At 37.2% G+C, this 27,610-nt stretch overlaps 2 protein-coding genes across 3 annotated transcripts in view; both read right to left on the bottom strand.

Annotated features, from left to right (window-relative positions):
• Positions 1–5,523, bottom strand: part of LOC141434488 (uncharacterized) — an 8,199-nt gene extending 2,676 nt beyond the window's left edge. The window contains exons 1-2 of the mRNA XM_074096907.1: positions 5,355–5,523; positions 3,552–3,713 (exon numbers count right to left, since the gene is read on the bottom strand). Of these exons, the coding sequence (XP_073953008.1) occupies positions 3,552–3,713; positions 5,355–5,523 (331 nt within the window). The remainder of the gene's footprint in view (positions 1–3,551; positions 3,714–5,354) is intronic.
• A 3,405-nt stretch (positions 5,524–8,928) lies between these two features.
• LOC141434048 (uncharacterized) lies at positions 8,929–26,983 on the bottom strand. Of its 2 annotated transcripts, XM_074096294.1 has the most exons (11): positions 26,402–26,983; positions 25,065–25,157; positions 22,193–22,305; positions 19,990–20,083; positions 19,534–19,610; positions 18,454–18,585; positions 17,188–17,295; positions 14,113–14,236; positions 13,033–13,091; positions 12,015–12,158; positions 8,929–11,358 (listed from the first exon to the last, which is right to left on the bottom strand). In XM_074096294.1, exons 1-11 carry the CDS (start codon positions 26,500–26,502, stop codon positions 10,145–10,147), a joined length of 2,259 nt encoding a protein of 752 aa, XP_073952395.1. In that variant the 5' UTR covers positions 26,503–26,983; the 3' UTR covers positions 8,929–10,144. The 2 variants fall into 2 exon arrangements, with proteins under 2 accessions (XP_073952395.1, XP_073952396.1); XM_074096295.1 differs by lacking the exon at positions 25,065–25,157.
• Between the last annotated feature and the right edge of the window lie 627 nt (positions 26,984–27,610).

Genomic DNA, 27,610 nt, shown 5'->3' with positions numbered 1-27,610 from the left:
GGTTACAAAATGTATCATGGGAAATAAGAGTACTTAGAAAATTAGAAGTAATTAAGAGTGAATGTATTAATATGTTTGTGTATAGGTTAGCGTAGATTTCTTCTTTAAAAAAATGGTAGATATGATGTAGGTATATCAATGATCAGGCCTCACTTTTAATTCAAAAAATATATAATATTTGAAGGACATTCATATTTACAAATTATTATTAAAAATGGACTGAGTCACCAACTAAGAAGTTTTGCGTAGTTAGATAACACGTTGCACCTAGTTAACCTAATATAATGTACAGGTTAATTAAGACTAAAATAATTAATTTGTTTACAAAATATACATATATACATGCATACATACATACACATACATAAATACGCTTGAAAAACATAACCCTCCTTCGGGCAGTCGGGTAAAAGTTAACATTTCAGAAAAAATGGGTAGAAATACGAAAAAAAAATTTTTTTCGCTTCCCATAATACCTAAGTAAATCAGCTGATTGGGCTTTTGAATGGAAGACGAAAACATTTTAATTTTAAGAACACATTCACCCCTTAATTAATAGTGTCGGGTAACAATTTATACACCTTCAGTGTATATATCAAAGTCAAGTCAAAGTCAAAATATCTTTATTCAATTTAGGCTATAACAAGCACTTATGAATGTCAAAAAAAATCTACCACCGGTTCGGAAAAACCTCTGCTGAGAAGAATCCGGCAAGAAACTCAACGAGGTATATATATATTTTTTTTTTAAAACAGATTTACAATATTATTAAATGATATGTATACATCACAAGTATTTAACACAACTTTATTTTTACACAGTAGGTTCGCTATTTGAAGGGATCGCTAATGCGGATCGGAATTATTTCCAAATATCCTGTCCATGATATAATCATTAACTTTATAATACGCCTTTGATATTAATGTCTTCTTGACAATAGATCTGAATTTTGTATCCGTTTCATTTGTAATATTTTTGGAATTTTATTATAAAAACGTATGCAATTTCCCAGAAAAGACTTTTTGGTTTTAGCCAGTCTGTAAGATGGAACTTTAAGCTTCCCTGTGTTTCTAGTAGCCTTTGGCTTATCGACGTTAGTGGGAAAATCACATATGTTCTTCCTAACATACATGATTATTCAAAAACATAAAGCGACGGCAGGGTTAGGATATCTGTTTTCCTAAAAAAAGATCTTAAAGATTCACGCGTCTTCAAATTATAAATTGCTCTAATTGCTCTCTTTTGTAAGATAAAAATGACTCAATGTCTGCAGCAGATCCCCATAAAATAGGCCGTACGAAAATAATGCTATTAAAGTAAGCAAAATACACCAACCGTGCCGTCGCCACATCGTTTAGCTGCCGTATTTTCCAAACTGCAAAAGCAGCAGAGCTCAATCTACCCGCGATTGCTGTGACGTGAGGTCCCCACTGTAGTTTAGAATCGAGCGTTATTCCTAAAATACTGTTGATTTTACAAATTCAATAGTTTGACCATTTAACTTTATATTAGAAAACTGAATTCGAGCTAGATGAATTTATCAACGAGAATTTAATACATTTAGTTTTCTTAGGATTTAGTAACAAATTATTGGCAGCAAACCATGCGGATATCACGGACAGGGTTTCATTGGCTCAATGAAGTCGGTATCTTTTCTACTAACTTGAACAGTAAAGACGTGTCGTCAGCAAACATAACTATAACCCGACTTTTGGCTTACCATATAAGTAAGGTCATTTACATAAATAAGATACAGGAATGGGGCAAGAATGGATCCTTGAGGCACTCCCATTTCGACCACAGATCCCTCCGATACGTTCCGTTAATCGCTACCTTTTGCTTTCTTTGTGTGAGGTAAGATTTAATGAGTTCTAAAGCGAGGCCACGAATGCCATAAAAATTTAACTTACAAATTAAAGTATCATGATCCACAATCAAAAGCTTTTGAAAGGTCGCAGAATACACCTATAGCGTCATGTGATTCCTCCCAAGCTTGCAATATGAATTTAACTAAACTATGACCGCGTCTGTAGTAGACCTGCCTTTGTGAATCCGAACTGCTGTGGATGCATGATTTTATGGGTATTAAAATGCGAGATCATTTGCGTCAGCATTATTTTTTCGAATATTTTGCTAAACGCTGATAGGATGGACACAGGACGATAATCAGAGGGATTATCTTTATCACCTGATTTGAAAATAGGAACTACTTTACTATATTTCATCAAATCTGGAAATACGCCTTCATCTATACAGCTATTAAATATAAATGCTAAAGTTGGAGCAACGACATCTAAAATGGAATGTAGAACCTTAACTGAGACGCCCACAAAGTCTTCCGTTTTTTTTACTTTCAATAATCTAAAAGTCTTAATGATGTCACAGGGAGAGACATGCGTAAATTTAAAATTACTTAAGTTTGGAATAGATACATTTTGTTTTAAGAGCGATTCAGCTAACTTTGAGGAAGACGCGAGACATTTTGTCGTTTCGATGGGATTTTAGAGAAGTAGGTATTAAACTCGTTAGCTACTTTAACGCGTCGTTTCTAATACGTTGTTAATCTTTAACGATATAGAGGACTCCGCGTTCTTACGTCGACCGGTTTCAGTATTTATAATTTTCCAAACTGTTTTAATTTTATCATCAGGGACTTAATTTTATTAGTTACATGGGCTGCTTTTGCTTATTACATATAATTTTGAATAATTTAGAATAATCCTGACATACTGGTGAAACGTTCATCAGTGGTACACGATTTCTTATCATAAAGATCATATAAGACGTCCCTACTCCTACGTATTCCGGGTGTAGCCATTCATTGAATGATAGTTTGTTTCTATTTTAATACGTTTTTAACTACACGTTTTATCGTATTCCTCGCATACAGTATTTAACATATCTTGAAATTTTCGTTTGGATTTTTAGTATTTACTTTTAAATTGTTTACTTTTGCGCGATGTTTGTTTTGAGACGGTCAAGTCTTTGTTTGTTCAACGGCCTAATTTCTATGTTTGATTAACACCAATCACAAAGATAAACATTAAATAATATAGAACTAGGTTATGTATATATAATAATTACGCTAGATACTTAAATAAAATAAGTTTTTAAAAATTTATCATCATTTAATGATGATAACAATAAAATCCAATTTATTAAAATCTCAATCACGGGAATTTGATTCTTGTGTACGCGGCAACACAGAATGGCGTTTAGGGTTCATGTTATTTTATTTTGTAATTTCGAAATTTTCGAAATTGATCAGGCCTTACTTTTAATAATAATATATTAAGGACATTTAATATTATACAAATTGGACTGTCACCACCTAAGAGGTTTAACGTAGTTAAGAAAACACGTTGCAAAGTTAAACCTAATATAATGTAGGTACAGGTTAATGAAGACTAAACATTTATTTATTTATTATTATTATTATTTAGAAGCCTGTAGAGGTGTCCCACTGCTGGGCAAAGGCCTTCCCCCATTTTTATTTACAAAATATAATTATTTTATTCAAAGAATGTCAAAATATAGTAATTAAAAATTACATTCCATATCCAAGAATTCTGTGATCTCGTCGAATTCATCTTTAACCTTTTCTAGTGCAGTCAATAATGCTGAATCTTCTTCTTCAAAACGATCACACATGGTAGTTGAATTTATACATTTAAGCGTTGAGGAGCAATTTCCAGTATCGCTCGCTTTCAATTCTAAGTGGCACAATATAATTCTATATATGCCTTTAAATTGTTTAGTATTCGGATTATCACAAACTGCCATGCATTTTGATTGCACCAAACAATAATTCAATGTGATCCTGAGTCAATGTATAGGTTGAAATGAATTTTAATAAACCTTCATCCAAGAGACTTTCAATTACACTAACATTCCTAAAAATCCAGTATTTTCTTGAGTACTTAAAACAGGTTTAAAACTTAATAATTATTTTCTTTTGTTGTTTGTGTTCTTTAAAAGAACGTTATCTGGAGGGATTTAATATTCAGGTTTATAATATATTGTTTCGCATATTCTAAATAATTAAGAACATTCTCTTTATTTCCATTATATATGGGATGGCTAAACCCGAGTTGCTTCAAATCTCTGGAATTGAATATGTCAAATAAATGATTCCATAATAAAATTAATTTCTCTGCTGTTTTGAATTCCGGTAAGTATAAATCTTCTCTACAGAATTTGCAACGCTTCAGCTCAACAACTGGGTAGCAAATTTCACTTTCATTATGTTATTGCGAAACTTTAAATGACGTTTCGTTATTTTATTGGCTAAATGGAGGCCTTCTTTATCTTGCAATTCATTTAGTTTTTCCAGAAAACTCCAATTAATTTTATTTTCTTCGTCATCTAGAAAAATCATTTTACTTTCAAAATGATTTCTGATCAATTTAAGCATATGAACAGGATCAAGGAAAACAACCACTTCGTCATTTTAAGAAGGATGTTTGAAGGTAGACTTCAAATTTTTGGGATCCTTTATTCGACAACCTAGTATTTCCATCGCGGAGATATTCGAAGGATGTCCATCGAACGTAATTGATACGACGCGTACTCCCACTTCATGGCATTTACTTAGACATATCGATATTAAGTTCGCTTTTTGGGATCCTGTTAGGCCATGCACTAAAAAGTACCCTACAGACAGTTTCCAGTGCTTAGTTAAGCACACCAATAAGAACACATATGCCTCTAATGCTAATACAGAAGTGTCATTTACACCAGTACCCATATCAACATAACCGTGATTTTGATTGCGGTCCTACATACTTTGTTGGCGTATAGCCATTTCATCTGTTATCACAGCGCAAATAACAGTGCCATTTATTAGCTTTTAGTTTAAACAAAGTGAACGCTCCTTCCTTCAGTAAAGCCTGGATCACCATCGATGTTGCGATACCATTTGCCTAAAGTTTTGGCATGTGGCAAAAATGTGCTAAATTTACTCCTCACGTAATTATATGCAGATGGAGAATAAAAGTTTAATGTTAAACAGAATTTCTTGAGTTCGTATATTTTGGCATAGTTTTCTTTTCATTTTTATGTTTCTTATATATATTATTGAATAAATCTGCTGCAACAACATTTTTACTGAGAATATTATTTACATTTATCATTATCAATGAACCGTTCTTGCTTTAAAAATTTGATAATGCTTTTTAAGTTTTTATTAGCTTTTTTTAAACGACGAGACTTTTCACGCAAGGTTTTAATTATTCTCGCATGTTTTAATTGTAAAATAGCTTGCTTGTGAAGCTCCTTTTTAAGCTTTACCTTTCTCGGTGTATCAAAAATATAATCAATGTCGGCAAAGTCATCTAGTGGTCGAATTTCATTACCGGTAGTTAGAACGGTTGCTTCGTCAACTGCAACTGATGTGCTTGGTTCTGCAGCTACCACCGCACTGTTGTTATAATTGACAACTGGAGCTGATATGCTTGGTTCTGCAGCTAAAGCACTATTGTTAGAATTGTCAACTGGAGCTGATGTGCTTGGTTCTGCAGTCATCGTATTATTGTCAGAAATGTTGTCTGGTAGTGTTGATGATAAAAATAACGCGTTTTGTGGTACAGCTCCCTTACACAATTTTTTCAAACCACCTTTAGTAAAATACAAGTTGCTAGCATCGAAATGAGCAGAACATATAACACTGCGTTTTCCTGGTTTCCACCAACTTTCTTCTCGACTGAGTCGTACTATAGCAATCCAACGATCACAAATAACAGGATCAGCAGGAAATCTGTACCAAGAAAACATAATACGATGAAATGCAATGAAATTATTTATTTCGCAGGAACATACACAGGTGTTACAAATATTACATAGGTACATGTCATGTTTGTTCTGCCCCAATTCGGCATGCAAAATCTTAACCCCCCCCTTATCTTATAGTAATAACACACATACACCTAATAATTTTACATCTCGGCGTGCGCACAACAATTCGCCCAAATTTCATTTCAATCAAATTAACGTATTGATGACAATCGCACCCAGCACACGCTTGAGCAAATTATTATGTACCCTATAATATTACTCGGACTATAAGTAATAACTGTTTCATTAAAATCCGTCCAGCAGGTTTTATGTGATGCGCGTACAAACAAACAGGCAAATTAAAAAATCTAAAACCAGACTGCCTTAAAAACTAAAAAGAAGAAAATAAGTCTATTGGTCTAGAACTCTGTTATGTAGCTAATTTAAAGTTCAACAGTGGGGCCCATTACTAAGGATTTTTGAGCTGGTCACGATTTAAATGGGTCCCGAGTCCCGACTGTTGAACTTTAAATAAGCTACTTAACAGTTCTAGACCATTAGACTTATTGTCCTCCTTTTAGTTTTTAAGGCAGTCGGGCTTTCTGATTTTTTAAATATACATACATATAGTCTGTCAAAAAAGAGAAGAAATTAAAAAGTGGCAACACTATAGTGTTCTCCCTTTTTTGTTTGACAGGGTTTGAAAGGGATGACACTACAGTGATGCCACTTTTTAATTTCTTCTCTTTTTTGACAGACTATACATACATATTTACACACATACATACATACGCTCGAAAAACATAACCCTCCTTCGGGTAGTCAGGTAAAAAGTTAACATTCCAGGAAAATGGGTAGAAATACGAAGAAAACTGTTCGTTTCCCATAATAAGTAAATCAGCTGATTGGGCATTTTGAATGGGAAGACGAAAAACATTTTTCAATACTTTGGTCGAAAAATTCACTTTCAAAGGATGTATGGCTCGCAAGTTAATTTTACCACACTAGTGCGATTTTTTTAGTTTTAAATGACATAAATAAAAAATATCGACTTATAAATAGAAAAATGTATAAATATACAAAATTAAGTAATGAATTTGCAAAATTGATTGTAATTATTATAAACTGTAGTTTAATAACCTCAGATTTTAATGATTTCCACCTTTTATTTATTCGACAAAAATCGCAATGGCTGAACGCGTCCAACCTTTACCTGATAATTTTAGTTAATCTAGTTAAAAACAAAACTAACGCATGCGAATTACGGACGCGCCATTTTTGTAAAACTTACTTTGCGTTGTTTTGTTTTTATTTTTCAATTTTGTGTTATTAATTGCCAATTTTTATGTGATACACGGTTGGCAAGGTTTTACAATAATAACTATTTAATTTTAAGACACATTCACCCCTTAATCAAATAGTGTCGGCTAGCATTTTACACAGCTTCAGTGTATATATTACAAAGATAAACATTAAATAATATAGAACTAGGTTATGTATATATAATAATTACGTTAGATAAATGAAATAAGTTATTAAATGATGATAATAATAAAACTCAATTTATTAAAATCTCAACCACGGGGATTTGATTTTTGTGTACGCGGCAACACTGAATGGCGTTTAGGGTTCATGTTGTTTTATTTTGTAATTTCGAAATTATACGATACTTACTGATGGTACGTGGTCCAGTGTCCTTCTTATTTCTTGTAGTATTATTTTTACACAGTTTCACTACGCAAACTGGCATTTTACTTCGGTTTATGACCAAAATTTAGCAAAACATTCGGTACGGTACGCGCACCTTACGCACAGTCTGCAACGCGACTGACTCGGGTACGCCGAATTCGGCGTACTATTTCGTAATTCGTTGCCGCATTTGACAAGTACGCCGGCGGTATCTAGTCTAGTCGAGCGACCGCGCGAGAACCACAGAGTACATTATTATATTACGAGAACAATCATTCATCTAAGCATGAAGGTATTTTTTTTAGTCCATTTGTGTTCGTAATATCGAGAAACGTGTGTTACAATTTGACCGTTAATTCAAACCTTAAATTAAACGGAGTATAGTTAAAAGATACGAATTATAGATAAATGTGTTATTGATTCGATCCAGTGGGTGTTTATACAAGAATTTTGATGAAATCGGTTTGTTTACACTTTTAATAAATTGGATAGGCATTACGTATAACATATTTTTGAGTGGTTCGAATAGATACTTATTTTTGCACTTGACTGTAGTCAAAAATTAATTTTTCACTTACGTTTTTTTGGTGATTAGGATTACGTTGTCATTGTGGTTTGGATCCAAACCACATTTCCGTATCAACTTTTAAGTCTATCCATGCCATTTAATAGTAGAGGAATTTTGTTCACTAGAATTTTATTATCAGATTTTTGTATTGACACCGGATTTCCATAAGTATGCTTAATTTCAGCAATCAGCAGCAGCAGGAGCTTGTAGCCATGTTAAAAAATAAAAAACTAACGAAAGTATTAAAGTATCAAGTGTAGCCTTCTGAAGGTTCGCTTTTAAAGTTTCATGTTCGTTGCCTAGCAACAAAGTGTATTATTTTGAATTTGACATATGGCTGTCACAAAAGGTTACTGAACTGCTGCTGTGCTTGAATACTTTTGCTATTTTTATATTTTTTTCAATATGTTGCACTAATTATAATCAATTGATTTTTCGTATGGTAGTAGCTAATACTATTTGCAATTTATGTTGCAAATGCAAATTTATATATTTATTTTCATAGTTGTACCCTCAAAAAAACTTGTTAAAAAAAGGTGTCAAAAAATAAATTGTCATTTTTATTTTTAATTTTCACGTATAAAATATTAATAAAATTGTAAGGTATACGCCGATAAAAACTACGTAACTGTGATTTTGTTTCAATGCTTTAGCTGCTATGGATTAGAAGAAAAACGACTTTAAAAAAAATGTTAAGGAAACACATTTTTGACATTATCTCTGTGACAGTTCAAGATAGAGGGCTGAAAGTTTGAGTGATTACTAGTCATGAGGCGACAAACAATTGACATTCACCAATTCAACTATTCCTCACAGGGGCCACATGTCCTTCCTTAGCCTGCTAAACCCTTTCTAGGATGTATAGGATGTGAAGTTAAATAAAAGCTCGTAAAACATAGACATGTTTTTATGGCATATTTTATTCTTTTAAACATTATTGTAGTCATTGGATTTGGATCTATTACAATACAATTGGAATGGTTTTGTTGAATGTATACAGAATACAGGCGAATCTGATGATACCGCAGGCGCAGTAATATTTATCGAAAGGATATTATAAAATGGTGTTCATTAATTATCACATAACATATTTTATCATAAAACAAGCTTTTAATCGCTGTAAATAGTACAATTATAAATAGCAATTGTGCTTAGTTTGTTATCCATAAACTGTGTATAAAATATGTACTTAAGCTTTTTAATACAATTGAAGACATGAATGTTGTGAGTTGTCAGTCCACGTAAATGTATGTAAAACAATATGCTCAGGTACTAATCACAAAATCAACTCTTACCAATAACTGTAAAAGTTATGACACCAAATTATTACTTATAACTCCTAAATAATAATTATAACAAAATCAACATAACAACATGAAATATAAATTATTACAAAATAATAATAATAGCCACCAATAATAGAAAATGCTTACAAGTGATAAAGAAACGCCATCTCTACTCGAAAGAATACAATACATTCAATTGGAATTGTAATACTGTTTGTTTGATTGGCTTTGTTTTCTCGAGTAGGGATGTATTTGATCGAAGACACAAGGCAGTTTCAGGCGAGCGACTCCGTCCCATGTCTACGCGTCAGTAAACCCTGCACTCACTCATCACCTTACCACTCTGGACACTAAGTATCTCTGACATTCCTAGTTTATTTTATCTTAAGTAAATAATCAGATATATAATAAATTACATCGTTTTCATCTATATTTTGTACATGCAGTATACAACACGCGCTGGTATACTGTTCTCATTATACTTATTGAACACACTAATGAATGGAGATTACGAACATAACACCATGTTATTAATACTATGCTATAAAATGTTCTACTGTCATTTCGCTTTTGAAAGTAAAACACTCAAAATATACACATATCACAGATACCTAGGGAAGATAATAATATCGATTTAATCTTCTAACTTTGAGGTATTACACATTGTAGACAGTTTGATTTGTATAAAATATGATAAAATAAAAAAAGCGCAATCTCAAAACTCTAAAAGTTTGGTTTTGTCAATATTTCATATTAAAACCTCGGACGATGGGTCATTTCAATTAGGCTACCATGGTTCTCCACTCCACTGCAGGAGAATAGATAACTTTTATACCTGAAAGTAATCACTGACGACACCTTCAGCACCATTATTAATACTGCGCTTCTCTTCCCTGTTGTTAGGGACGTTAATTTTTTCATACCCGGCGGCGGAATCCGATCGCTCCACGCTTGAACCCGCCGTTTCATTATTCAACTTCTCGTAGGGCGGTTCTTTCTTAGACAACTCGAAGTATTTCACACTCTCGTAATTGGGGTCCTTCCTTGACCTCATCGAGTCACTTTTGGAGGCTTTTGATCGTACCGATTCATATTTGGGATCCTTCAGTCTTAAAGATTCGTAATTAGGATCGTGTGCGTTGACACTTTCGTAGTTAGGATCCTTAGGCCGAACGGATTCGTAGTTGGGGTCGGATTCGCTGCCGCTGCCCTTGTACAAGGGGTCATGAGGCATTGACTCGTAGTTTGACTCGGAGAGGTCTCCGTTGTTGTTTGGCCAGTCGTTGTACTTCGAAGGCCGTTTGTTCACAGTCGAATAAGTCGGCTGGACCTTGAAGTTCGGAGCGATGGTCGCATAGGGCGGTGTCGGTGGCTGGTTTCGTAGCACTTCGTAATTGGGATCAGAATCCGAAGCGCTGTTGTCAACTTTGGATATGTGTTCATAACCGGCGTCACTGCTTATAATACTATTAGGCCCACTGTCGACATGGTTTAATTTAAGTAGGTTGTTATTTGAGAAGTTCGGGTTAGGTTTGTTAATGTCTTTAACCGTTTCGTAGCCCGGGTCTTGGTTCTGGGATATTTTTCGTTCTTTGTGCGCGATAGTTTCGTAGCCGTGGTTGGATTTCTTTCGATCTATGGTTTCATAGCCGGGGTCATCGGCGCGGTACTTAGAAGTGTGCGGTTCGCTCTCATCTTTAATTTTTCTAGTGACTTCGTCGTTTTTCGCTTTAGCTTTCTTCATGACTTTGGCGTACATCTCTTCGACGTTTCGGGAGGGGCTTTCGGTGGCGCGTTCGGAGTTGGCATTAGGGTTTATTTCGGGAGGGTCTATGGAGTTGTAAAGGTTGTCTTGGTTTTGTTTGTCGATGTTGAAGTTGAGTTCTTTGGCGACGAGCGGGCGGATGAGGTCACCGGAGGAGAAGCGGTGCTTGTCGACGGGGTAGTTGCAGCCGTAGAAGTCGGAGGAACTGACGCAGCTGTTGTTGCGCTGATGCTTCTCGTTAAGGCTGCGACGGAACTTGTCGTTGTTGAACAGGTCACCTGAAAGTACGATAACGGTCGGTGTTCAACATGTCCTCGTCAAAGACACGACTTCGTCAAGAATAAAAAAAAACAACTGCCAAAAAAATTATACATTTCAACTTGCTCAACCATCTGTCGAAATATTTAAGATTAATTGTACACCTTGTAAATAAATACGCGAAAGCTTCGATAGGCTTTGCAATATCATGTTTTTTTTTCTGTAAAAGACATGTAGATTTTTGTTACGATTTGTATTCAAGATTTCGGCAGTACACGTTACGCCACTGCGAAGAGGCATAGCTAGGACATGTCCCGGTTTGAAGCATGTTATCTCGGTGTCTCGACCAAAGATAATTGTTGCGGTCCACAAAAGGTCAACTATCATCACCAGTGTTTCGAACTTGGCCAGTCCTCAGAGAAACACAGTGTTTTTACAGTGTGGAGGTGGAGGAGCTGCAAGAACACAAATATGCATGAACGTATCTATGTAGAGCAAAATAATTGTTTTCAATTAATTATCAGACTTGTTGATGTTTAGCTCCGTCGTCAGGGCTGCCGTGGACAAAAGCCGCCCGTTGATGACCACGATCCTCAGTCATGAGGGAACGACTAGACTGGATAAGACTTGTATGCTTTGAGAAACAGGGCTCAGTGGTTGTTATTAGTGCGCTGACCTGTGCTAGAGATGCGCTGGTGCTGTGCCGCGGGCTCGCGCGGCTGCGGCGGCGGCGGCGGCGGCAGCGGCGAGTTGGCTTGCCGCTTCTCGGGCTTCGGTGAGCCCAGCGCGCCCGTCGAGTTGCTGCACGACGACGACGACGCTGGAATAAAACAATACGTCAGCGTCCCCAACGAAGCTGAGAGCTCTTTGACGACCGGATGGCCAAGTGGTTAGAGAACCTGACTACGAAGCTGAGGTCCCAGGTTCGATTTCCGGCCGGGTCAGATATTTGTATGAATAACATGAATGTTTGTTCTCGGGTCTTGGATGTTTGCATTTAAGTAGGTATGTATTGCCTAGTACCCATAGTACAAGCTTTGCTTAGTTTGGGACTAGGTCAATTGGTGTCAAGTGTCCCATAGGGCCTTATCATACTTATGTACGAGTTAAGAGCATGTATTCTATACAAATATCAGCCGCGGAGAACTTGTTGCGTGATCGCCTTCATACAAAATAAGCTCGCTACTCGCAAGTGTGACAAGGCCCTAACTTTGGGCGCGGCAGGGGTTAGCTTGCCTTCGGAATCGAAAACTGCTTGGTTACTGTTATGTATGTAGGTGTACTGTTGGGTATGTAAATTAGGGTGAATCGAGTTCGCTGGTTTGACGGTCGTGTACACCCTTGCCCGTTCCCTCGGTACTGTCGTTCGCGATGAAACATTGCTGTAGTCGCGACCTATAATTATTTCATTCGTGTAATAGAAAAAAACGAAAAAAATAAAAATGATTTTCAAGATCCCTGAAGAACTGTATATACCAATATCGCCATCATATTTTTGTCACTAGTAGTGAAATGTTCAATACGCGCCTTTTTTTAAAGTATCAAAAATAGTTAAGTAAAAGGTACTTGCGCCATCAAATTGCTAGGTAACGCTGCCGCATTATTAGTCGATACTTTCAAGTCACACTTAAAAGTATCATCTATATTGTAAAAGGTACAGAATTTAACGATAGTTCTTATTAAGTGATGTTTACCTTGTCTAGAATGAGTCGCGTTTGACGCTGAGGCCGCGACGTCGGGTGGTTCACTTCTTCTGTGAATAAATAAAAAAAATATAGGTTGAATAAGTTAAAAACTTCGTTCGTCTCGAAAATGATACTTCATCTTGTCTACCCGGTAATGCAGCGTGGGCACGTATTTACGAAACACGTGGGGAAAAAGGTACTCGAACAAGATTTCATAACTGCTAGTACATCCATATTGCATTAAAAACGTCTGTCATTTGTTGTCCGCAACTTTCGCAACGTCAATCCAACTACAGATAGCGCGCGAGTTGAATGCAAAGCTCAGCAATGCGATAGTGTTGCGACCTTATTTGAATTAATGATGACGAATTTATCGACATGCAGAAGGTATGTCGATAAATTTGTAAAAGAAATGTTATTTTAATTTTTACATTTTATTATTATTTTTTAAACTTTCGCGCTTTATACACATAATTATGTATATAAACAGGACTTAGCACCTATCCTTTTATTTGTTTCATTCATCGTGGTCGAAACGTGTCTCAACAAAAAAAAAAAACGGAAACGAACTCGGATCAGTCATGATTAAAAACCAAAAACTAATATGGGGTGTAACATGAGTTTTACGCGATCGATTGTGTACGATAGCTATCAAGGACAGCACTATACTAAAGGCGACTGAGGCGAGGCGTGTGGGTAGCGGGGGGAGAGGCTTCCGCTCTACACCTCAGGCCCCGACTGCATTCAACTCGCGCGCTAATTGTAGTGAGAGGCCTGCAAAACACCTTGCCTTCCGACTTGTAATCGTCATTCGATAAAAGTCTCGCTACCAAGCCATAAACACATAGCCACCGCAGGGAAACTCGCTTTCACATAAGAAAAACCGCATCGAAAATGGTAGTTCCGTTTGAGAGCTACGGCGATACATACAGATAGACATTGGTGTCAAACTTATAACACCGCTCTTTTTGCGTCGAGGGTTAGCAAGCAACAGAAGTGGTCCAGTCGTAAAAAAATATAACTGTTTATTTCGACAAAAAACATACATTTCATAACAAAATACTACTTATCCTTAAATAATAGGGTTACCTGGGCGCATGAGGCTCCACTTCGGGCGTGGCGCGCGCGCGCCGCCGCGGCTCTGGCGCGATCTGAGCGTACGTGTCGGAGCCCTCGCCTGCGCTCGCCTCTTCTATCGCCGCGTACATCTCATCTGAAAATAAAACAATTAAAACCTTTATTCTGGGTATAGGCTGCAATGGGCTATTTACATCATCATCATCCCAGCCTATATTCTTCCCACTGCTGGGCACAGGTCCCTTCTCAGAATGAGAAGCTTTTTCCGCAGTTCCCACGCGAGCCCAGCGCGGATTGGGAACTTCACACATACCATTAAATTTCTTCGCTCTCAGGGCTCTTTTACATGTGTTTTTTTACATTGTGCAACCTTTCACAAACAACATTCATCTCGCTTGAATCGATCGATCCATGTCGATTAGGAGATGGGTTCTGTATGATAATACATACATGTATTACACAAACGAAGTTGTCGTGCACTGCACATGTGGTAGCAGAATAAATGAATGATAATTTGAAATTTGACAGAAAAACAAGGTAAAAAGACAGAAAGTTATTATTTTACTCCGCGAATAACGCCTGATTCAATTAGTCTTTTTGATGTATTTTTTATTCGAACAGCGCTTTCAGCATGACCATATTTCAGGATACGCGGCAAGAAACTTGGCATAGTTTTTTTTAAACTTAAATCAATCAGCAATTGACTTAACCTTATAACAAGAAGAAAAAAAAGGAATATATAATGTTCATGCTGCCTATGTATTAGTAAACGTCTCATACATGCATAGTTTCTACTGCTCAAGCTTTGCTCAAGACTAAAATTGGTACATACTTCGCCGTGCACATTATCACCTGTGTTATCTACTTTAGGATGGAACCTTTCTTTTGTTAGTAAATATGGAACCTAGTTTAGTAGACTTTTACAATATCCGACGGTCACCAGATCCGTGAGTAATGGTGCCCCACCCATAACCACTTAAACATTACAGTTTCTTCGAATTGTGTATTTTGTTTTCGAATAGTGCATTGATATAGTGCCGTTATCAGAATCACTGACGCGCTTCCATACCCTTAGTTCCAAGTATTGAAATAAGCAACCAAAAATGGCTAGATTTTTATTGTCTTTGATTGCCTACCGAAAGGTTAGTTATGTGTTTTGAAAATAATGTAAGTATGTTTATATTCGGATTTATGTTTGTCTGATTTATTCTGCCGTGATGCGTCAGATGGGTATGACATCCCTATCACAAAAGCAGAAGAAAGGGATTTAGTTAAAAATAAAGTACGGTCCTAAAAATGGTATGGTCAGGTCTGTTCAGTCAAACCAACCAAATGTAAGATAGCCTGTATAGGAAGGACGAAGTTATCCTTCAGTAGGTAATAGTCAATAATTAATACTGATTAGTATTCCTCGTTGAGTAATTAGCTTCATTTAATCAATAAATATTAGAGTCATACCCACTGCATACGTTAATCCCACATGACTAACAATTTATCTTTACAAATGATATAAAATCACCATTGTCCGTGCCGTACCCGGTTTTATAATAGGACGGTCTCATCTCTTCCCGGGGTGCCGTAAACGCGACTAATGGACCTAATGTGAGAGTGAGCAGGAGCACCATAGTAAAAGAGAACAAGTAGGTTCACTACGAACGAACTAAAGTACATCGCGCGGCTTAAATGTGTGCGCACCCGCCGCACGCACACGCTGATAATTTAAGGAGGATTAAGTTTTCTTTAGTCGAGATGATCACCTTTTACGTTCGCGTACTCGTACTTACGTATTTTTTGTATTTGGTATAGTTGTAAATTAGTAGTATATAAGTGTAGTGTGATAGTTTCGTGCAAGGACACAAAAAAAACCGGCCAAGAGCGTGTCGGACACGCCCGAAATAGGGTTCCGTAGCCATTACGAAAAAAATAAGTTAACTGTTTATTGCTACCAAACTAATGTAGTGTTGCCGCTTAATTGAAATTGATAGCAGATAACTTTGTAACTTTATCTGTACCTAATACAATGTTGACGACTTTCGGACCTCATAGCTGCTCAATCCTTGTCTTAAACCAAAAACCTACTCAGAAACCTCCAGATCATTTTTAAAGACATATCTAATAATGCCACACACGTCAGCTTACGCTAAAAAAAATTTTTCAATCACTCAGTTCTTTTACGTAAAATCCGACCTTTATATTTTTTATATAAAAAGGTATCCTATGTCACCCGGAGTATAATAACGAATCGATTGACAACTTATTTATTAAAATCGGACGAGTAGTCTAGATGCTACGGTGGAACACACGTAAATACAAACATACATAGACTGCCAAAATCATTACTCTTCCTTTGGCTTTGCCATAGTCGAGTAAAAAATGTTTGCAATTTATATTATTAGCACGCTTAGAAGATGAGCCATGAAGGAATTGTCTTAAAACTGTCACAAATCCTCTAACTTTTAGTGACTATGTACCCCATAAAATCATACTTTTAATAGGTAACTCCGACGTTACCATGGCAACAAATTTATTTATTTTAAAATTTATGACGGTGGAAGCATTCTACACTTCCACTGAACGTAGATATAGTTTAGATATAGTTAGTGTTTAGTATTGAACTAAGGGACCCCATACATCCCTGTATTTTTATTTTTATTATTTTTTGTATTTTTTTTTCTTTCATTGTGTAATATAGTTTTTAAGTATTTTATTTTTAATTATATTATTATGAAAAAATGACTTTCTGCCAAGTTTCTTGCGGCGCATTCTTCTTGGCAATGATGGTCTTTCCGAAAGCGCTGGTAGTTTAAAAAATGACGTGTAAAAGTGCCCATTGCGGCCTATTTACTGAATAAATCATTTGAAATTTGAACAAGATACACTAAAAAGTTGATTGACCCAGATAAATATGAACTTATCCGATTCCTCCTTATTCAGTAAACTTCAGTGAGCTAGTTGAGAAAGCAGGATAATCAACTTTTCTGACAAAATACGTTCAAAACATTATTCAATACATCTGTAACGAATTTTAATACGGTTTTCACCATTTTTAGACACCACCAGCTAGATAGTTTTCTCACGGAAGGATACCTGAGTCGTCAGAGACGGTGGCGTAGTGGGGCTGTGCTGGCGCGGCGCCGGAGGCCTGCGCGCGGATGTTGCTGAGAGGCTCACGCACTGAGATACTGGTGTAACCCTCTATAACACAAGAACATAACTTTTCTGTCAAAATTATATCCAAATAGAATACATTGAATAAACCAGAAAACTAAAGCTGAGACTAGGAATCGAACAAAGTTGCTCATCATTGCGTGATGAGTTCTTTAACATATACAATACACTAAGCCGGTATATAGTATATATCAGTATATACACGATGATTTTTAAAGGTGGCCAGAAGGCCAATTCTGTACCGACACTTGCGATCACAAGCAATTGACAGTTTTATATGTGAAAAATATCATTTGATTGTGATCGCGAGTGTCAGAAAAGTTACGCAATAGACCCTCAGGACAAGAAACTACCGTGAGACTCGCTTATATTTAATGAAATAATGCTGGATAACTCACGTCTTAAAACAGAGCAACTCGAGCAGAACGGTGACGCGCAGTGCGCGTTTTGCATCAGCCACCGTGTCGCGTGCTCCTAGATGAAGGGCTACGAATTAGCCCGAAACATGTAGAGCTAAACTCGATGTAAGAAGTGAGTTATCCGGCTTTATTTTATTAAATATCGGTGACTAATTAGTTTATTTTGTGTTCCACTGCTGGCTCCCTTTTTTCTTCCACTCTTCGCTACTTTTGGCCTATTCTTGCCAGTCTGACTGGAAACGGTCCAAATCGTCCCTCCGTCTCCTCCCAGGTTTGCCTCTGTTCCGGTGTTCATCACATAGAACCCAATCGGTGATAACTTTGGCCAAGCGAAAAATATAAATCATCAGCCAAAATTTTATTCAGCGGGTGAGATTTCACGCAAAAACGTCAAGTTTAATTTATTGCAATAAATGATATCGCTAAGACCAATAACCACTGAATATATGGTTATCCCATATTATGATTGAGGTGTGGTAGATACCGCTAGGTAGAGGGGAACTTCCCCGTTAAGTCTTGGATATTATGCCAATATTCACGACTTTGTTACTCATTTCATAGTGGCAATATATTATTCATAAGTTAAGTATCAAATATTTGAAAGAAGTTGTAAGCTCACAGACTCATTGTTACAGTAGATTTGTATTTATTATTGTTTTTTTTTGTTGACCGTACGCGCAAGAAGGCGCTCGCTCGCGCCGAAAGTGTAAGCCGATTCCCGTGGGTAGACCGGGCTTTTGTACCTACAGCTTCTTCGTATACTAACTTGCAGAGTCAGTGGAATCCCCGCTAAAGTGTTGTGCGTCCGGTCGCGGGGAGGGCGGCGTGATGTAAGGCAGCTCGTGGCTGGAAGGCAGTTGCCCGCTAATCGCCACCGACGCTGATATAACCACCGATTCTGAAAATTAAGGCATATTTTATATTAAGGGTTCCGTACCTCGAAAAGAGAAAAGGGAAAGGGTCACTCGCGTGTCTGTCTGCCATAGCTAATTTGATTCGAAACTATTGAAACGATTTGAATTGAAAATTGGTACGGTCAGCATCAAAAGTAGCTGCATACTTTTTGTACTTTGTCGTTTTACAGGAACATACTTAACCATACAAATTCGACAAATGTGCTAATACCTACGACAAAGTAAAAAAGTGATCCGCTATTTTTGATGCTGACTGTACACATACTCGTTTATAAGTCAGTGAGCTAAGAATGGACGAGTAACGTAAATAAATGAATTTTAAACATGTAGGCCACTTTTGAGGGTAAATTAAAAAAATGCAAACTATATCATGTGACATATCGAATAAAGAGCTTGTTGTGAGAATATATAAATTTTATAAGATAAAAAGTTTTCAAGTGATATAAGAAAATAGGGGAAAATTTACCATCTCCCTCCTCCCTTATCCCTAAATTATAGATATAGAGCCTAAAATATTGAAAACAAAACTCTCTCCCTTTGGATTTGCATCTCCCTACTTCAATAGATTTTAAGACGAATAATGATTTGTAGTTACAGTTACAAATATTCTCTCATAATCATAAACGTTTGAAAATCTTCCGCTAACTTATTTTAATACTTAAGGTTTTATTTAATTTAAAGTATCCATATTTTGAATTTATGATAAAATTTTAAGCAAGTACCTACTTTGAAGATTCTCAATTTAATTCGATTATTAATTCAAAATTTTTGTACCTGTCTTGTTAAGAATTTGCCACTGTAATTAAGGAAAAACAAACAAATGACCTGACATTATGCTGAAATGCATAGAATGAGGACATATCATTAATGCAGGAAAATTATTACATAAACAAAACAGACTTCTTAAATTAATAATATGTATGAATCCATACCTGGTCCAGACTGCGTCGCATCTCGCTCATCAATTTGAATTTCATCATCGCGTTGGTCAGGAGTTATTTCCACAATACTGAAACATTCACATAATTTTACACTACTTAAACAACAGAAATAACCAAAGAAGTATAGAGGTCTAATATGTAAGTATTATAAAGCTAACTAGGTATTTTTTTATAATTAATACAAAATTTCATAGGTACGAGAACAAGACTATTTATAAAAGAATCGTTAAGACAATTGTTTAAAGCGTTTCATGAATAGATATGAATGGTACCCTCGACTTTTCCAAAAACAACATAAATGTTGAAACTTCATTTGAATATAAGATGCGATGCGAGCGCGCCAATATTTCGCTACCAAACAACCGCCCTCAATGGCAGTCACGGCTTGATTAACGATCAAGCAACACTCACAAATGCATATACATAAACTTTAGATAAAGAACTCACATGTTATGATTGTGACTCTCGTTTTGGAGCTTAGCGTATGCATGCTCGTAAGGATGGTCGCGGCTGGTGGACGCCTCAGCTACAACCTTGTTACCTGAAGATAATAGATAAACCAATACTCAGATAACACGAATTATCGGAACAATTAAGCCGATTAGCGTAAAATAGAATTATGAGTAGGTGCGTTGTATACAGGGCGGCACTTTCATGTGCGTCAAAGGCGGAAATATTTATACGGTAGCTAATCCGGGACTGAGGTGAGGAGATACGATAAGAAGTCATTGACTGGTCAGAGGATAGTGAGCCGAGATAAAAGGAATAGTTTAAGCATTGTTCATTGTTTAGGGAATAAACCCATATATCGGTTAGACCTATCTATGCATGACAAATAAAGATATAAAAACAAAGACACCGACAGAAGCTTGTTTATCATAACATTTTAAAACAACGAAAACAGGTATTGATAGGTACTATAGGTACTCTGGTAGGAAAGGTACAGATATTCTGACTATCATGCGCTGCTATTTATAAAGGAAAGGGAGGAGGAGGATTTGCTAATATCAGTAAGTGACCGATGCGGATCTTTCTAATTGATCTAATACTTAAGTATTTCTTCTTACTTATAGGCTTAAGCCCAGGAGCGCGTCGATGACGATAAGAGCACCACGCAACGACTTAGCTTGCTCTGTGCAGTGGTATATTTGCCAGACCCAACCCACCAGAACCCAGCCACTCAGCAGAGTAGCAGCAGTAACTCAGCAGAGTTAAAGAGCCAGCCTACACCTAGCCTAGAGCTAGCCTGAACTTATCATAAGAGCCTGTGAAAGCTGATTCCCGCTCCGCCTATGACAGCTCCGACATCTATGTTATCAACACGGCCCAGTTCAGTATGTATACATATATTGATTCATGACTTTGTCCTCTAGAATCTGGAAAAAAACATATTGAATTTGATGTGACGAGACGATACATTTGGCAAATTCTGACCGGGAACTAATGAGCATTCAAAGCCTTCGCCGTAGTGGGATAAAAAGAGAAGATAAACAAATGGTTGTAAACGGTAGCACAACCGGCCATTTCTTCAATACTATACTTAGGTAGTGATTTCATTGAATAAAGTAATCCGATGCCAATTCATTCATACCTATCAGATTGTATAGGTGATAGTGATAGGCAACGGATTAGTAGTATTTATAAATATTGCTACGAAATGTATTAGCTAATTCAATTTTCCCCACTTCCACCGGATGTGTAGAATAATAATGATGTTGCATAATCTTACTGAATGAAAATTCATGGGTTTTCACGTTTGTCAATGCTGTCCAGATTTTTGGATAAGTAACGACTTCCTGAAAGTCATCTACTAATTCGATCTAAGTGGGGTTTTGTCACTTACCCACGAAGAGCTAGAATGCTTCCCAGCCACTTCAATTGTATTTAACACAAGGCTAAGTACGCCCTAATGCGGCTACCGTGCGCTTTGAGGGCGCCGTCTCTTTCTCCAGCGATACTTTGAAGAGGGACGGACGGATTTGCGAAACGCGCGACGTCTCCGAGTCTATGTAGGACCACGCAGCGCACGGGCCCAAGGTCCCAAGGGTGCCAGATCCCAAGTCTTGTGGTTCTACTTCGCTTGGCGGTATTCGCTGAAATATTAGCGTGAGCGAAGTTGCACCTTATAGTTTGTAGTGCGAGCGACAGACAGAGATGTCAAAAGCGCAACGCAAAGTAAAGTACCCACCTCTGTAGGTAGGTCCAGGCTATATGTCGGTATTCTGTGGTGCGGTGGCTAAGGTCCTGGTTCAAATCCTAGATAGCGTACCTGAAGAACTGTCGTTTACAAAAAATCTTAGGCCTAAATTTGATGTATGATGATGTATGCATAAGAAGATCGACTTTTAATAGAGCAAAAAAAAAACAAGAAACTTTCGAGGTGCGACGCCCCTCAGACGCCGAGGCCATAGGCGGTGGCTCACGTTGTCTACGCCACCACGCTGCGAACGGAAAGGACTCATTAATGATTTAGTTTAACTTACATCGACCCACTTCTTAGAGGTTCGGTGTAAGTACTTTCATACAGCCAATCGTTGTAAGTTAAACTGAGTCCGTACGGAGTCCGCCCCGCTCGCGGTGTAAATTGGGCTTTAGGTTTCGTTGAGCAAACGTTCATCTAACAAAAGAAAAAATTCTGTGAGTGACTTACCCAAGTCCAGGTTGACGGTGGCGTATATTTCTGAAGCCGTATCCCCGCTGTCATGTCGCCCCACGGGTTGCGGGATCTCAGGCAGACTGCGTTGACTGTTCTGCGTAGATGCCCTATTATACAACAGTCATAGTTAGATATTTCATAATTATTGAGCTGCTAAACTACGACTAGCATTACTACCTCTAATTGTTAGGAGCTTCTAATAAGAAAATATTTAGGGCCTGTTTCACCCTCCATTGATTAGTGTTAACTGGTGGTTAGGTGTGATGCCGTCTCTATTTGTTTTGTTCGAATAGACGGAGACGGCATCATATTTAACCGTCGGTTAACGCTAATCAATGGATGGTGAAATAGCCCCTAAGAGGATTAAACTTAGGAATGCAGCATCACGCAGATGTCCCCACGTCAGACGAAGCCAAAGCTGCGGGAATATTAGACTCTGTACACTAAGGCCGCTTCTTACTTGACTTGGTGGTAGGTACGGTATCGGTGCAGCAAAGTACACTTGCTATTTTTGTACCGTTCGTTACCGAACCCCTATAATTGAATGCTGCTTCTTGGTTGGCACAGGCTGACAGTATTTAAAAGCCTACATACCGAACGCTCACAACTTGTGATTTCGTGAACAAAGTGGAGGCGGAAATAACTCCGTGTTTAAATTGCCGAACTGGCAAAATAGCCACTTTTTTGTAAGTTACCCAAAATGTCTGCAATTAGGTAATATTTTTGGTAATGTAGGAATGTAAAACTTCTATCTTTTTTACGCAATCGCGAATACTACCTACTACTGTTTGACGATGACAGTATCTCGCGACTACACAAACGTTTATGTATGATTATTATACTTACTATTTTATACTGAAAGCATACTTACTAACGTAACACGTATAAATACCGATACCGCACCGCCACACTTGGCGGAATGAGTTGGTAGGAAGGAGCCTAAGCCATTCTACTGACACTTCGGCGCCGCGGTGGCCGTAAATACGGCTCAGTCATTCTACTCGCTGACACTAATCGCCAAGGGTATGGCACGTGCCTCTGCCATTACACGAGCAACAATAAGGAGCTTCAGTCTTGCCAAGTATTTTAAAAACTCAAAAATAATAGTTATCCATAGCAATCAATACAGTCCCTGTGTCGCAGAACTGTTAGTTGCGTCTCATGCTACAAGCTACAACTCCAACATAAATGGCACTGCAATGTCTGCGTGAGTTCAGCGACGGCTCTAGCCCTTGATCAAGGTAGAGCAAGATTATCAACACCGAGCGAGATTGTCTACACTACACTGCTTCCGCGCCTCACAATTTTATTTTGCACTGGAAACTGGGCAATGACGCCCCTTGCCATCTGTCAACTTATACGTTAGTAGGTACTATTATATATTCTGTGCATCTGGTGTTTACTCGTAGAGTGGCCGCTTCTCATGTTCTATCCCCGAGCAGGCGCTGCGTGGGCTCTAAGGGTCTCCCCACATCTATCGACGCGAAAGCGGCAAACGCCGATAGAAATAGTACATTGTGTCTTAAGGGCGGTAAATAAGGAATTACGAACGAGAGTCTATTAGAAGGCCGAAGTCGAAGACTGAAGGCTTTAATGAGTCGATGTTCGTAATTCTAGTACCGCCCGTGCGACATATAATGTTTTTCATCACATTTTCGAGTAAAATTGTATATTTGTAAAAGAAAAACTAATATTTTTAGGCACGGCCGACGCCATCTGTCGCGACTAGGTACGTCTTTTTCGCTCTTATTGCGTAGAACTAGACATAAAGCTTTTTTCTATCAGCTATTGCCGATTCCGTGTTGATAGATCTGGGGAGATCCTAATACGTGTTTTACTGATTCGCCCAGTAGGAAACTGACTCCCTGAGCGACAAGCGAAAAAACGAAAACGGCGCGCGTGCTAGTCATGCTGGGGACGTATTGTCTACACGAGGGTCTACGGTACATACGATCGCATGCCCCATCTCTTTCTATCTTAATGCGACAGAAAGAAGCGGCGATGCCGCCTTAAATAGATTTCGGAGATGTTTCTCCGATAGTTTAAGGGAAACAAATGGAAATAGCTTGCGGTAAGTTTGGCTGTACTAATCAATTTAGTTATTGATTATGACACTGATGGATACTATTGCTTTATGTATGATGTCATTGTAAGACGAAGACACCTAGTGCTGTTGATTTAAACCAAATTTACTTACACAACTGCAGTGAAGTGAATCACATACCTATACACAGTCAGCCAAACAACAAAATTTGACACTTTTCCAACCATTGCGTACAGTTGTTGATACACGGCGCCGATTCGTGCTTGACCACTTAGCATCTATCCACACTCAAAACCTGACGCACTTTCTTAACAGGCAACATATTAACTAGCTTATTTCATGCAGTACAGAAAACATAAGGTTGCCTTCTACATATGTAGATTACAAACCTACAAAGTCATGCCGAAAGCAAGCATTACACATATAGCCACAATATCTAGAAATATAAATAAGATAAAATATAAGTTGTGTTAAATGTCCCATTCATTTAATTTTCCTTTTGTAAACACCAATTATTTCTATGTACATAATCAAATTTTTAATCAGTTAGATTTTAATCTTGTTTTTCTTTCATACTACTTCTTGTTACTGATCAGATAGCATACTGATCCTAGACTCGATTTATTGCATTCCAACACTATTTATTATGTTGGCTTGACTGTAACCACAGTTGGCAGTAACAGCATCAACTTAAGTCAACTAATGTAAGCGTTTTGATTAAAATTAGGTATGTTAGGAGCTTCGCCAAGCATTCAGTGTTATGTTTTGTTTTAGTAAATTAGTAGCCCTTTCACTAGTGGGCATGCTGGATGAGGGACAAACCGCTTGACAGAAGCCGGCGTGGTGGGCACTGGAGATGGTACCTCCTCATCAAAACGGATTTTGACCACTCCAGCCGTACCAACCAACTCACTTCTGTTAAATACAAGAATTTATTTATATTTCAACAGAAACTTCACATAAGGTTTACCACCGACAATGCTACATTTTCTAATTTCATAAATTAATAATCCTTATTAGGACATTCAAAAATTAGCTTTTATTGTGTAGGAGAAATGTCTTTTATTTGTTTTTGACACACAATAAAAACCAGTTTTGATTACCCTAATTCATGTATAAAAGAAATAGGGTTTTTAGCACAAAATATAGTAAAAGGAATCAAAAATGATAGACTAGTGACATAATACACTGAACACAGCAATTGTCTAACACTTTATGGTATATCTGTAGTTTTATCACAATTAAAGACAGGCCCCTCTTCCCCACTGGGCATGTGCCCAGGGCCCCGTGATGCATTGGGGCCCCCTAGTCCCTACTCCATTACCAAACGATAACCGATAGTTACCGATAGCTACTCCACTCTCGCCTGAAAATCAGGCTTACCTAATGCAGCATGTTGTGCCCAGGGCCTCTAATAGGTGAAAGATGGCCCTGATTAAAAAATAACATATTTCAAGTTATAATTTAAAATTAATTGCCATCTAATACATAATCATATTAGTGTGGTGATCACCACCACGGTGTTCAAAGATTTTGTATCTGAACTGAACATATAAAACTAGGCAATAGTGTTCACATTATTTAAAGGACTATGTTCAATGTGAAATGAATAAATTATAATCATATATATATTTTCTCTTTTAGTTCATTGATATCGACCTCTGCAAAGTAACGCCTGATTCAATAACTTAGTTAAATAGATTTTTAACTGCCAAAAAAAACAGAGGTGGTTTTCAAGTCAATGCATAATATAATAATATATAATATTTTATATATGATGTTGGGTAGATGGAATTTTAGTGGCAGTGTAGAGATGTAACTGATGATAAACAAATAAGATCCACATTCATAGTTTTGTATTCTTTACAAAAATCTCAATTTGAAATAAAGTGAATTGTTCAAAAGAGACAGGTGGCACAAGTTTGCAGTCAAATGTAAATGATGTTCAGCATAATAATCAGAATGTTAAGAGCCATGAAGGCTCTAATATTGGTTCAAGGCTGTGTCGTCCTAGCAACGATGAACACCAGAAAATGTAATATCAGCACATTTTTCTATCTATCATTTGTTTTATTTATCCTGTTAAACTTAAGTTTCCAATTAGATATTATAGTGAAGTGAGTAAATACGAATAATAGTATTTAAGAAAGTAAACTTACTTCTGATTAGAATTCTTGCAGCCACAAACACATAACGAAAGTACAGAAACGAGAGTTACAAGAACCCCCACACTCAAAGCTATTTCTATAAAAGTATACATAACCAGTGTTTCTTAATTAATCAAACACGACCAACACACGGAATGTAATCCATTCCCAGCGTCTATTAAGTCACTCCCTTAAAGAGACATGCACTGTTTACACAACTTTCTTCCATTTGAGTAAAATGCATAAAAATGTAGGGCACTGGAGTTAGCGACGACATAAACTTTAAATGTACGATTAGGAAATGTCACTGAATTTGTAGCAAAAGTATTTTCATATTTTTGAATTCATCGCAATAAAAATTAACCTGGACAAAGATTCCATTTATTTGGAGCCAAGTGATAATATATCACTAATTTAATAATGCACCAACACGTCTTCACTGTGTATGTAATGTCATAAATATTGACCAGAGGGGAAACAATAATGTACAACTTGGAATGTACGCGCAATAATGTACGACGTGATTCAAGTAAGGTTGTACAACTTTAGGGGCTGTTTAGTTTAACCATCCATTGATAAGTGTTAACTGGCGGTTAGGTGTGATGCCGTCTCTATTAATTTTGTTTGAATAGACGGAGACCGCATCACATTTAACCGTTGGTTACCGCTAACCAATGGATGGTGAAACAGCCCCTTATACTTATAAGAGTGGCATGGACATGGAAATGGAACCAATTATTTTTTTATGACTATTTTGTACCAAAAGTTTGAAATAAAGCAGGGGAGGAATATGAACGAAATTTTGTGAAGCTGTTTGTAAATTTTACCGTGAAAAATCCAAAAAAATAATTGAAAGCGGTTATAAAAAGTGTCATACATACGCGTTTAACACTTAAACTCAAACACACTTATTTATAGACGGCAACCCCAAACAAACGTCATTCCATGATTTCGGTTTGAACAAAGATATTATTCCTCTTTGGGTTTGAACTTTTAAAAGGTGCGGCCACATGCAGTCGCTCGTCGCTCGTATGCAGCGATATATCTTGTCACGTGACAAATAGCGATAAAGCTAAAAATGTTGAGCTTTATCGCTGGAAAAAAAACCTCTTCAATTTTGGCTAAAAAACTCTTTCTTGTTTGTACTACTGCCACGATTGCTACTAAATGAGATTAAAAAATCAGCTTCCAAAACATAGATAATTCCTGCAAGCAAAGCAG

This window comes from Choristoneura fumiferana, chromosome 13 (genome assembly GCF_025370935.1).
Source record: "Choristoneura fumiferana chromosome 13, NRCan_CFum_1, whole genome shotgun sequence".
NCBI classification, from domain to species: domain Eukaryota; kingdom Metazoa; phylum Arthropoda; class Insecta; order Lepidoptera; family Tortricidae; genus Choristoneura; species Choristoneura fumiferana.
The sequence above is the reverse complement of the archived record's forward strand: the minus strand, read 5'-3'. Positions and strand labels throughout refer to the sequence as shown.

What these genes read in the sequence shown, in the direction of transcription:
- LOC141434048 (XM_074096294.1), bottom strand. Translation starts at nt 26,502, where the DNA reads ATGTATACTTTTATAGAAATAGCTTTGAGTGTGGGGGTTCTTGTAACT. An exon ending in TGCAAGAATTCTAATCAGAA is followed by an intron (nt 25,158 to 26,401) that starts GTAAGTTTACTT and finishes TGTATTTAACAG; the next exon opens with AAGTGAGTTGGTTGGTACGG. An exon ending in CACCGTCTCTGACGACTCAG is followed by an intron (nt 14,237 to 17,187) that starts GTATCCTTCCGT and finishes TTTTATTTTCAG; the next exon opens with ATGAGATGTACGCGGCGATA.